Here is a 12,945-nt window from a genome sequence, read left to right on the forward strand (position 1 = left end):
ATATATATATATATATATATATATATATATGAAACGTTTCTACATTTTTTTATTGCTTTGTTTTGTTTTTTTGAATGTCCATAGGACCAGATTTAACTTTTTTAGATTTTTCTACCTGGATTATTGAGCATGCATAAGGATATTTTGTCCGTGTTTGTTAACAGTGTCATCCAGTCATGGTCTGCAGATGTTTGTTCCTCAGGCATTGTCTCTGTAGCCCTAGAAGATGCTGCAGGAACATTATGGATTACATTTAGTTTGTTTTGATTTATGAAGATCCAAGATTGTCCTCTGAAGAGAAGGAAAAAGCTTTTTGGATAAAATCTTGAAAATATCAGGTGATGTTCTCAAGTATTTCTCAGTCAGTGCCTGGTCGACTCATATCAAATCTTCGTTATTTATCTTTAAATTTATTTAGGTTATGTTTGTGTTGGATAAGATCAATTAGCTGGGGCAGCCATATTGAATTGGGTGGGCTCCAAATGTTAAATATAAGTCCAATGATCAGAGAGTCAGAGAGATTTATTTGTCATACACACCACATGTGGTGGAACAAAATTGTGTACACAGGGTCCCAGTTACATCCAACAATAAAATGGAAAAGAAAAACAGTAATAACATCTAAGATATGAACTAAGAAAAACATCAACTAAAGACACACTAATAGCACTAATGCATTTCTTCATTAAAGTCATGCAGCCTAGTTGTTCATGAGATATTTTGCTAACAAACCTGACTCCAGCAGTTAGTTTTAATTAAAAACCTTGTGCAACGTTTAGCACTTCATTTAAGTATTGAGGATGACTCTCAGCTGCTGCCATGCTAAAGTTTAGCTCTATAAAATTGACTGAGCTATGGCCATTTGGTTGATTAGTTGTGGCAGCCATCTTGAAGTGGATTGACTCTTAAGTCATATTCGGTTGTAGATGTGCATGATTACTTTCTAAGCGTTTCATTAAAATTAGTTCAGTGGTTCATAAAATATCTTGATAATAGACAAACAAAAGTGTTTAAAAAAAACAACAAAAAAAACAAACACAAGGGTATCTTGATTTGCAGACTGCAAAATTTATTCCGTAGTAAAGGAACATCTAAGGATCACTTTCTGTGATTCTCATTAAAATCCATTCACCGACTCAGAAATGTAACTTATTTATGCTCTTTTGTTGAGTAAAATTAAAGAATTGTATAACACCAGGGCTGGACCTGGACATTTGGGGGCCCTAAGCAGGATATGTTTCGGGGGCCCTACTTTGCCACAGGTAGACAGTTAAAGATAAGCAAACCCCATTCCTTATCCCATGGAGGATCTTAGTTTTGATCCGTTTTAGCTTTGAAAGTCTTCTCTCAGCTGATGTCACGCTCACGTGGCAATATCTAAAGGTTCAGATAAAGTCCAGTTTTCTGTGTTTTTAGTCGACGAAGGTGAGAAGCTCAAAACATATTGTGATATCTGTGTCCTAAAAGGTTAATGTTCGGGGTTATGAAGGGGGGTAGAGCTAGGTGTCCAAGATGTGTGTGCATGGGACAGAGTGAGGACACCACACATGGTCTTTCTGTGTTCAGCGTGAGTTGCAGCTCTGACAGCAGCTCCTGTTCACTGTTTTTTGGTGGTTTTGTTAATAAAGGCTGTGAAGTCACAGTCTGTTGTAGCTTTCCTTTTTGTTGCATGCTGAGAGGCATTACAACATTTACACGTGGCTGTGCTCTATGGCTTTTGTCGAAGGCAGTAGCGCAACAGCGAGTTTATGGTTTGTCCATCTCAGGCCCTCGTTGGCCGCGGGGCCCAGCTGCTTAATTCTTACAGGCAGGTCCGGCTCTGCATATCTGGAACAGTGTTTCCCAGCACTGGTCCTCCACCTCGAGGATCTGCATGTTTTGTTTCCCTGCACACCTGATTTGAATGAATGGATGATTAACAGGCTTCTGCAGAATGTGACGATGTAATTAAACCCTGAATCAAGAGTGCTGGAGCAGGGAAACAACTAAAATGTGCAGAATGGTGTTCCTCGAGGACCAGGGTTGGGAACCACTGATCTGGAAAATTTTTTGGAGCAAACTCTTTCAAACAGCACCATTTGATATAGTTCAGTATAAACATTTTCTATTTGATTTCACATTTTTATAATAAGAATCGTTAAAGGGTTTTCAATGATGTTTCATTTTGAAATTACACAAAACGTAAACATCCATAACTCTTTGTGGTTACCATGACAATACTATTAAATCCACTCATAAATAAATTATTCCCAGATTATAATTATATTTATTTTATAAACAAACAACAAAACAAGCAACAACAAAAAAAACCACTTTGAAGACACTATATTTGACTTGGACCATTTCATACGTTTAACTCTAATTCCACTTTACTAGCAGGAGGAAACTTGATTATTCAGAGTGCACAGCGAGCAAATGCAATAAAGCTTTTTACGTTACTACGATAACAGCACGGTTGAGGCCGAGCAGACATGAGGTCTGATTGGTTTTTCCCGAGGCAATAAATGAAGCAATTCAATTTCAGAGTGAAAGAGGAGAAAACGGAGAAGGAGGCGATGTCCTTCGTGGACTGGAAACATCTGGTCACATCTGCAGCCAGCTCAGGTCATCAGATCTGCACCAGATCAGGTGAGTTAGAAACAGCACAGAGAAAAACAAGGTTATGATCAGATTCCTTTAATTAACTTGTAGATTAAAACATTCCTTAGATGAATGTGTATCACCCGCCTGTATTCATGCCAGAATTTTAGACTAAGATCATCCGATTTTGTAAAACAGTGAAGTTCTAGTGATTTTAGTCAAACATTGAAAGTAATATTGTACATATCCTTCAGTATAACAATAACTTGTGTGATATGTAAAGATGATGGCTGGATGGATATGTTGCCATGTGAAAGACGCTCAGCTACTACCACAACAAACCTCAGATAAATGTCTGTGAAATTCCCTGAGGTAAACCCACTTTGGTATAGCCTAATATTGTTTAGCTGTTTCCACCATCTTGAATTGGGTTGACTCCCAGAATAAATCAGTTGTAGCTGTAGAGCCAGTGGTGGGCACGGTTCCTAATAGCGGAGCTAACTTGCTCTTTGACAGATTAGCATTTTCTCTAACTTTGAAAACCTTCAGCAGAATTAGCTTCTGCAAATTTGGTAAATTCAAGTCTGCTAACACTTTTTTTTTTTAAAGAGAGCTCTGCACTCAAAACATAAATGAGAATTATGATTTTACATGGATCAATGCTACGCTATGCAGAGCTAAGCAAACCAATACCCAGTGACATCAGAACCCTTGCAGAGCTCCCCCCCCCCCCACACCCCATATTTACCACAGTCTCTGACGCGTGGTGTCAGTTTACAACCAATAACAACAACTTTAACATAAATGACAAACAAAACCAGAACAGGAAAATAACGTGAAAAACCCATTTTCACACTCAGAAACATCAGAAACATCAGAAACACTGCACATAATTCCTACCCAGCATGCTTTGCAACACTCACACTGTCTCTGGGATGTGACTCTCTCACACTTTTCTTCACACACTTACTTTAATACAGACTGCTTACCGAGAGAATATTGATGACGCACAGCAACTTTGTAATTAGTTTATAAAAGTAGTTAATCACAAAGAGGATCACCAGAGTGAGTTAATTCATTATAGTAAATGACACGAGGGGGATGTCTGATGCACATTCAATGTACCACTGTCAGCACAGCAATTATCTGTTTAGCGTTAGAGAAGCTAATTTTTTAGTTAGCAAATTAGTGGTTAGTGAAGCTAACTTTTTGGTTAGCTGTGCCCACCACTGTGTAGAGCCAATGATTATTCTCAGAGAGTTTCATTGACATCTGCCTGGTAATTTATGAGATATTTTGTTAACATATAAACAGGGTTGTTTCAGATAACACAAAGGCTTTAAGTGAAAACGATTCCCAAAGTATGTGCTGGAGACGATGCTCAGCTACTACACCAGATTTGACCTCAGTATGTGTAAAACTGGATGAGCAAAGAGACTTTTCTGTGTTTTCTAAGCTCAGTTGGCCGAGGCATGATGGGATTTCTGTTTATTATTTGAATTGTCTATTCTTTTTTTGCTTGTTATAATGTAGCCAAATTAAAATATATCCTCGCCTCATGAGTTTACTTTGTATATCTACAGTGTACACATTTGCATGTAGTTTGTGGACGTGCACATTGCCACTCACAGAGCTTGTTCCTTTGTTATGGTTTGGCCCTGAGCCATCAGCTCAGCGATCTGAGCCACAGCAGGATCGAAGGCCAGGCTGGCAGCAGCCACCACCTCACCATCTCTGCTCATGACAGAAACAGAAGAAAGTTAACACGTGAAGCTTGAATGTCTTCTCACACGCATCATATATCTGCTCACTTTATATAAAATGCCAGGAACGTCCGTTCTTCCACTTTGCCTTTGAAAATGATTTCTGTGTATCCCTCCCCGTAGCCTGTGGAGGGAAATTAAACAGATCAGCTACAGGTTTTATCAGTAAAATATAAACCATTTTGAACCCTTTAAACAAACTGAATGTCATTCTTTTATAAATGATTGTGTGAAGAAAAAATCAAATAAAAGATTTTTGAGACTAACGCACACACAAAATGTTAATGGACACATTTATTCAAGTGAAATAAACGTAAATATTGGTCTGACCTGCATATCTGATGCTCTTCCCAGCAAAGGCAGACCAGAAGAAAGGTACAGACTTCACTGCTGTTGGTTTCTTCAGCATATTTAGAGCTGCTACTCTTCCTGGTTGATAAAAACAATAAAGACGAGCGAGGCGTTATCACAACGTGTCACTCTCAGAGTGCGTGCTGTGAATGACTCTCAGTTACTACCAAAGCATGTTTTAGCACAATATCTGTAAAAATCACTGAATTACAGCTATTTTTCTGTCTTCCAAGGTCAGTTGGCTGTGGTGGCCATCTTGAATTGTATTGCCTTTAAAATGCAAACAGTTATTAAGGTACTTCTCCAGAAAGTTTCATTGTAATCAGTTTCAGCCACATCCAAACTGTAAAACTGACTGAGTTATATATTTTTTATTATTCAGGTCTCCTTGCAATCATGGCCATCTTGAATTGAGTTGATTTCAAAAGATAAATCAAATGTTAACTAGAAAAATTGCATTTCTACGTAAATGCAGTGTGAATGCTTATTGCAGAAGAACTGGCTGAAAAACAGCTGAAATTAGCAACAACAACAAAAAAAAAACATGCTGAAAGGTAGCTGAAATGGAAGAACAAGCCTAAATTAGCAAAGAAAGCAGAAAGAACACATTTGCTAAAATTAGTTTTAAATATTCAGAAACCAGCAGAAAAATTAGGAAAGTAGAAAAAGCTGAAATTAGAAAAAAAATGTCTGAAAAGTAGCTGAAAGGCAGAAAAACTACCAGAAGGAAGCAGAAAGAGGTAAAAAAAAAGCTGAAAAGGTTAAACTTGGCATAAAAACAGCTAAATAGTAGATGAAATAGCTGAAAATTAAGCTGAGAGGAGCATAACTAATTTAAATTAGCAGAAAGAAGTTAATTAGTCTGAAAGTAGTAGAAATTGCCATGAAAAACGTGAAGTTATCTGAAAACAGCCAAAAATAGCTGAAAATGCTGAAAAGGTAGAACAAGCTTGAATTAGCAGAAGAAAGCAGAAAGAACATGTTTGTCCAGTTTGGCTAAAAGAAGCAGAAATGAGTACAGAAAGTGGAAATTATAAGAAAAAAAGCTGAAATTAAAAAAAAAAAAAAAAAAAAAAAAAACAGATGAAAAGTAGCTAAAAAAGCAGAAAGAAGCTTAAATTACCAGAAGGAAGTGGAGAGAGCACATTTTTGCTGCATTAGGCTGAAAAAAGTTGAAATGGGAGCAAAAAGCTGGAAATTAGCCAAAAAAGCTAAAATTAGCATATAAACAACTAAATAGTAGCTGAAATAGGAGAAAAAGCTTAAACTTGCCTAAATAAACTGAAAGGAACATAATAAGCTGAAATTAGCTTAAAGAGGTTAGAAGCACAAAAATATCATAGTTAACAGAAATAAGCTGAAAGAAGCACAAAACAGTTGAAAAAACGAGAAATAAAAGAAAGTAGCTGAAAAAAAATAATTTGCACAAGGAAGCTGAACCAGAACAAAATGTGAAAGAAGCAGTAAAAGGCTGTGAACAGATCTAAAGATTTGAAGGATGTAAAATGAGCTCAGTTCATTTTCAATGAGAAGAAAATGGCAGAAAAGGCTAAATATTTCAAAAAGCTAAAGTTGCACCAATACCAAAAGTCATTACACCCTTCTCTTGAATGAGCTGAACCTTTTGATACATGCTTTGTTGAAATAACACAAAAATTGCAGCACAAGAAAGATGCTGAAAATCATACAGAAGAAAAGTGGATCACAATAGATGCTTCATACACATTCACCAATGACATCCCAACAACCACTCTCTGAGAGCTTCAGTAAAGTTTGTGGTCTCACACCGTGAGCATGGGACATTTGCCAGTGACCGATGTTGACACGCTGGTCGCCACGGATGCTCAGAGGGAAGGAAGTAACATCTCCAGCACCGAAAATATCTGCTGCATTAGTCCTCATGAACTGTGAGAAGAGAAACATCAGATCATCACGACCTGCAGCGCACTGATCCATAACGCCTTGTCACAGCAGACAAGGTCACCTCGTGCACAAAGACTGCACAACCATCATGTCAGATCACAATCACCAACAAACAAGCGGCTTCATCCATTGAAAGCTGCAACGTCATATCCGTGCTTTATTTTTATTTTAAGTTGTTTCTTCTTGGCTTTAGTCAGTTTTATGTGTTACCTTGTCAACAATCACAGCTTTTCGAGAATCCACAGCAACCTCACTTCCTGCTAAAAAGTCAGAATTTGGGATAACACCTGAAAGAAAATCTTGGTGTTACATTTATTTGGTTTTATTAACGATTATTTAAATAAAAAACAGTTTTAACACAATAATACATATTTATTAGCAGAAAAACACATTACTTGTTATTAAAATACTGGTAGCCTTTTGGTAATGACTATACATACAGAAAAAATGTATAGGCCTTTACAAAAGTATTTCTTCTTTTTGATAATAATATGACTGCTATAAGATGTAAAAAAATTTATCTTATCTTTAAGAAATATATTCTCTCAAGAAAAAAGTTATTTTCATTTTAATCACTTTATTAAATTTAATCTGAAATTTAAAAGTCCACAGTTTTTACATTAAAAAAAAATAAATAAAATGTCAGAGTTACTAGAGATGGAGAAACAAATTCATCTGTTTTTGTAGATGCTGCTTCATAAAATCCTTTTTTGTTTCTTGTCTGCGTGTTTAGTTCTGTTTAGACATTAAAAGATATGTGTTAAAAAGCCAAGATTAAATGATATGTCTAAACTGCTGCCAGTGGCTTATTATGGTCACCATGGTAACCAGATGAATGTGTCATGGCATGTAAATGGCAGACAGACAGACATAACACACTTTTCCCAATTAAGCTGCACATTTTGGGGCATAATTTATATGTTTTAATTCAAAGCTGCACGAGGAGATCCAGAACAAAATGCTTGTGCTTCGGCACCCTTAAGTAAATGTTCTTGCATTTGGTTTAAATTTAGGAAATACACAAACAGTCCTTTCATGTTTTATTTCTCCCTATACAGTAATAATTGTAATTTTCTTTAATCGGTCACAATCTGATTTGTTTTGTTACAGTTCACATAAAGGAGCTTTATATTCCAATATTATGCAACAGAACACTAAAATTACCAATTCCAGCAACCACCACGTCAGCCTCCAGCACGGCTCCACTGTCCAGCACCACCTGCTTCACCTAAAATTAGACAAAATGTAAAAAGTTGTCGTCAAACATGTTGTAGATTTCAGTGATTCTTTGTCTGACTGAGACTCTGGAATAATTTGTAAAACATAAACGAGTAAGGATGCCCCGCTCACACAAACAGCATAAAATCTGTTACCTTTCCGTTCTCTCCTCTGAGCTCAGTCACTCGGTCTTTCATGTAGAACTTCACTTTTTTTTCCTCCAACATCTAAAAAGGAAAAAAAAAAAAAATGTTTTTATCATTTCATACAAAAACTCTAAAATATAAATTTAGCACAAAATATAAGAAACATTGTTTTGGTTGCTTATTTCTAGGTTGTAACTATGCTTCTTGGCATTGATTCACCTTTAATGGTGCCACATTTGTCAGGAAACACTTTTGTTGGTTGAGCAGCAGAGTGGAAATTGTGGAAAACTTTCTAAATCTTTTTTTTTTTTTTTTTTTTTTTGCTAATGTCAAAGTGTCAAAGTCTGAAGAAGCAAAACATATTGGCAATTTAACATATTAATTTAACTAACAGAGGGCCTCTGTGGCATGCGGAAGAACCATACACAGCCACAACAGCCTGACACCACCTCATATTGTTTACCAGCTTGGTCAGATACTTTTGTGGGATGGCGTCCCATTCAACCAGCGTTTGTCTCAAGTCAGCCATTGTGGTTTTGTTGATCCCTCTGAGTCGATCCCACAGGTGTTCACTGGGGTTGAAACCAGGACTGCAGGCAGGTCGTTCTACCATCCCCACTGATAAATTCTGAAGGTAATCTAAGATAAACCCACTCTGTGGGGGTAAGCATTCTCATCTTGGAGAATAGAGGTCACAATATTTGGCAAATTCTTCATAGGCTCATCCGACAAATTTCCAAACAAATGTTGCACAATTTAATAGGAAATAAACAGGCTATCCAATCGAATAGGATATATTGCCAAAAAGCTTTGTTACAACAAAGAAATAATCAACTGAACACAATTATTTTTACTTTATGGGTTATATTTAGCATAAAATGTTCAGCTGCAGAATGTAAAATTAATGCCTTTTGTTAATAACACTCACTTCCATCGCCATCTTGCCAATTTCTGGCCCCAGAGACTTCTCAAATGGGTACGAGGTGGTGCCAACCAGAGCTACACTGGCAGCTTTATCAGACAGGTATGATGCCACCTCCATGCCTGTTTTATTTACACAGAAAAAAACACATCTCCTTTAATTGATTGAATAAATGCAACACATTTTGCACTAAGCAAAGCAAACACACATTAATGGTTAGAGAATGCGCTGCAACTGAGGGGCATCAAATGAACTTAATTCATATTTTTTGGAAGATGTTTTGTGTTAACCTATAAAGGATGCTCCAAGTACAACAGCCTTTTTGTTGAGGGAAGAGGCATGAATGTTTTTGGCATCTTCATAGCTCTGCAGCAAATGGACTCCTCCCAAGTCTGAACCAGGACAGCTTAATGGACGAGCTCTGCAACCAGAACTTAAACACTTTCAAGGAGCCCTTGAAACAAAAGCATTATATGTGTGTTCTTTGCTTTGGTTTGTTTACAAAAAGAAAAGACGGGATACTGAAGATTACCTGCAGCCGCTTGCGATGAGGAGCTGGTCGTAATGTTCCGAGGTGCCATCGTTCATCATTACCAACTTATCGGCTGGGTGCACAGACATCACCTGCAAACAGGCCACCAACAGATAAATGTAATGCTCCTGAAACAATAAGAACAAACTAAAGGCATCAATGCATATCACCCGCCAGAGTTGTAAACTGAGATCATCTTTGGTTGAAAAGAGAGAGTTGCCAAACCTTGAAAACAACATTAAACACAGTCTATTAGCTCTTCAAGTGTGTGTCGAGGATGACTCTCAGATACTACCTCACCAAATCTTTAGCACGTCTGCAAAACTGAACAAATCATAACAATTTTTGTGTTTGCTTTGTCAGTTATTTGTGGTTGCAATGTCTAATGAGGTTCACTTCATCACCATTAATAACAAAGCATCTCTGCCTTGTTCTGTTGCTCAGAACTGAAGTCACAATATCCAGTTTTTTGGGAGGTTCAGTTTGATTTTGGAGCCAGAGTCTGCACACTATGGGATTGGATCATCGATACGAAAGCTGCCTACACGCCCTCCCTACGTGCTAAACGTGTCCCACACTGTAAAATGACACATTTTTAAAGCCTCAAATAAATAAAAGTACATGTACTGAAAAAAAAATATTTGAACCAGCAAAAGTAAGAACTACATGACTAAACAAAAATCATCCATCCCTCAACAGATTGTTCCGGAGTCGGTTTGCACGAGCAGCCCAGACGTCTCTTGCCACAGCCTCTTCCAGCTCTTCTGGGAGGACTCCAAGGAGTTCCCAGGCCAGCTGAGAGACACAGTCCTTTCAGTGCGTCCTGGTTCTGCCCCGGGGTCTCCTCCAAGCTGGACAAACATGGAAAACCTCCCTTGGAAGGTGTCCAGGAACCGCCTCATCTGGCTTGATGTGGATGAGCAGCGGCTCTACTCTTCAGCGGGTCTTGAGATATTTTGCTAACACACATAGCCATGACTCCAAATAGTAAACAGCAAATAGTTGTGGGGAGCAGCCTGCACCACTTCGGACCTCTACACTTTACAATGCAGGGGGAGTGTGCTCCGCATCATGAAAGACTCCACTCATCCTGCACACAGTCTGTTCCAGCCCCTCCCCTCAAGCAGGCAGCTGAGGAGCATTCAGAGCAAGACCACCAGGCTCAGAAACAGTTTCTTCCCTGCAGATGTCAGACTGCTGAACTCGAGCTGCACGTAATTCAGCTTCATCTTACATATTTTTTACTTCATTTATTATATATATATTTGTTCTCTTTTGTATTTATTTATTTGTTAATTATTATGCTTCTTGATCTGGGACCTAAGTCCGAATTTCATACCATCAAAATTTCAAGCCAAGGTCTCGCGCAATCTGTTATTGCTCAGAATATGTATTGGGGATCAGTCTCAGCTACTACCAGACCAAATTTACCTCAGTATTTGTAGAATAAACCGAGATATCACCCAGTGGTTCATGATATATTCTGCTAACAGAGGGACAACTGAACACAGACACATGCAACTTTCAGAGTGGTGGGTGATATTCAATTCAATTCAATTCAAAAATACTTTATTAATCCCAAAGGGAAATTATTTTGTTGTTGTAACTCGTTATCCTCATTTCATTAAGAGATGTTATAGATGCTGATGGCTGTAGGCAGGAAGAATCTCTTGTAAAGGTCCATCCCACAGTGGATCCTAAGAAACTGGCTGCAGATGCCGTCCGATCCGTCCACGCAGACTTGGCTGGCCTCTTGATTCCTCTGGACTGTAAGACCGCTTGAATGCTGGGCAGAACTCCTCCCAGAGCGATGGTCACTCCTCCCAGCAGTCTGCCGAGCTCCTCGGCGCTGCGGACAGCCAACTGTAGGTGCCGAGGGACGATCCTGTCCTTCCACTGTCATGAGCCGTGTTTCCTGCTAGTTCCAGGATCTCAGTGGTCAGGCACTCAAGCACAGCTGGCAGGTAGATGAGAATGCGTCCACAGAACATCCTTTTCAACTCATTTGAGAGTTGGGGCCATAGTTGAGATATTATTTGAGCTTTTGAGATGTTAATCAGCTGCTGTTGTTGTAGAAAACTGCCTTGTTGCCATGGTTATGCATCATAACAAATGTCCAAAACCAACAAAGTTTCAGTAAAAATCTTTCCGGCTGCACAGCATCTGATACCAGAGGAAACATTCATCCAAAAAAAGTGATTTACATCCAGAAAACCAGGAATTGAAGTTTCCAAAAGCAAAATCTCAGAATGAAAGTAACAGAGCTGCTCCAACATGCAGCCACCTTGAGCGGCGCCATTCTAGAACATATTCACTAAGATATTAACAAAGCACCAAGTGCATGTGAACCGTTCGGTCTCTGACCTCCTTCCCCGTCCTTATTTCTATGCCATGCTGTTGGTAGAAGTCAGATGAGCGGAGGAGGATGCTGCCGCTTTCCACGTTCATCGCCTGAAAAAGATCATGCTTTTTACTAAAAAGACAAGTGAAGGAAAACGGATCTGCTTCTTTACAAGGCAAAAAGACTAATAAACAAACCTTTTTCTAAACACTTACTTTACTGAGTTTGGGTTTGTCAAACGGAGGCAGGCTGTCTTTGGTTATGACGACGATGCGACCCTGGTAGCCGTTTTGCCGAAGCGTCTCGGCACAAACCAGAGAGGCAGGGCCTGAAATGACAGAAGTCACAAAGTTTTCTATAATATCTGCCCTCCATTTTTATTACAAGTTTAAATTAATTGTTGATTAGTGAATCAAACGCAGCACCATAAGACTCAGTCGCTACAATACATCCAGATTTTCTTTTATCTTTATGGAACTCTCACCTCCTCCTATCAGCAGAATCATTTGTTTGGTGCCAGGCTGAACTGCGCACATCTCCTTCACCTGCCTGCTTAAATTCAGAGACTGGAAGGAACAAAATGTGTTTATTCTGTTCATCTTTAGAGCATAAAAAACAATTATCTTAAGAGTCTACAACTCATGTTGCTTACCTTTTTGTTTATGGTGACATAAACATTGCCTTTCTCAACCTTGACCTGGTAAAATAAATCGAATAAAGTAAAACTAGAGAAAATTTGAATTTTCTTCAAAAATTCAATGTGAACGCTGAATGACTACTGAAATTTGTTGGAGAAGCAAAAACTGAGCTGTTAACATTCAAATAAGCAGAATAGAGGCTAAAATGAGCGGGAAACAAAAACACTAGTTATCTGAAAAATAAGTAATTCAAATTTTTTATAAACTTACAAATAAGTGTGTTGAAGCCTCAGCATGAACAAGCCAAGATAAAACATCATCTGAACTATTTTGAGGTTGTTGTTTTTTCTGCATTCACTGCCAAGTGTCACTCAGGTTGAAGTGAAGGTTTACCAAAAAGTCATGTTAATGTGGAGTTACAGTGGACATCCATTTCTAGTTATACAGGTCCTTCTCAAAAAATTAGCATATTGTGATAAAGGTTATTATTTTCCATAATGTAATGATAAAAATGAAACTTTCATATATTTC

At 38.2% G+C, this 12,945-nt stretch overlaps 1 protein-coding gene across 1 annotated transcript in view; it reads right to left on the minus strand.

Moving 5' to 3' along the window:
* Nucleotides 1–2,583: 2,583 nt before the first annotated feature.
* The window catches only part of aifm4 (apoptosis inducing factor mitochondria associated 4), a 14,688-nt gene continuing 4,326 nt past the window's right edge, over nt 2,584–12,945 (minus strand). Inside the window, exons 5-19 of the mRNA XM_037677479.1 lie at nt 12,429–12,473; nt 12,261–12,342; nt 11,992–12,104; nt 11,800–11,886; nt 9,436–9,527; nt 9,194–9,324; nt 8,910–9,025; nt 7,991–8,062; nt 7,782–7,845; nt 6,828–6,904; nt 6,482–6,599; nt 4,674–4,772; nt 4,392–4,467; nt 4,210–4,314; nt 2,584–2,614 (exon numbers count right to left, since the gene is read on the minus strand). Coding sequence (XP_037533407.1) covers nt 2,584–2,614; nt 4,210–4,314; nt 4,392–4,467; nt 4,674–4,772; nt 6,482–6,599; nt 6,828–6,904; nt 7,782–7,845; nt 7,991–8,062; nt 8,910–9,025; nt 9,194–9,324; nt 9,436–9,527; nt 11,800–11,886; nt 11,992–12,104; nt 12,261–12,342; nt 12,429–12,473 — 1,308 coding nt within the window. The remainder of the gene's footprint in view (nt 2,615–4,209; nt 4,315–4,391; nt 4,468–4,673; nt 4,773–6,481; nt 6,600–6,827; nt 6,905–7,781; nt 7,846–7,990; nt 8,063–8,909; nt 9,026–9,193; nt 9,325–9,435; nt 9,528–11,799; nt 11,887–11,991; nt 12,105–12,260; nt 12,343–12,428; nt 12,474–12,945) is intronic.

Source organism: Nematolebias whitei, chromosome 6 (genome assembly GCF_014905685.2).
Source record: "Nematolebias whitei isolate Nwh7 chromosome 6, NemWhi1, whole genome shotgun sequence".
In the NCBI taxonomy this organism is placed as follows: Eukaryota; Metazoa; Chordata; class Actinopteri; order Cyprinodontiformes; family Rivulidae; genus Nematolebias; species Nematolebias whitei.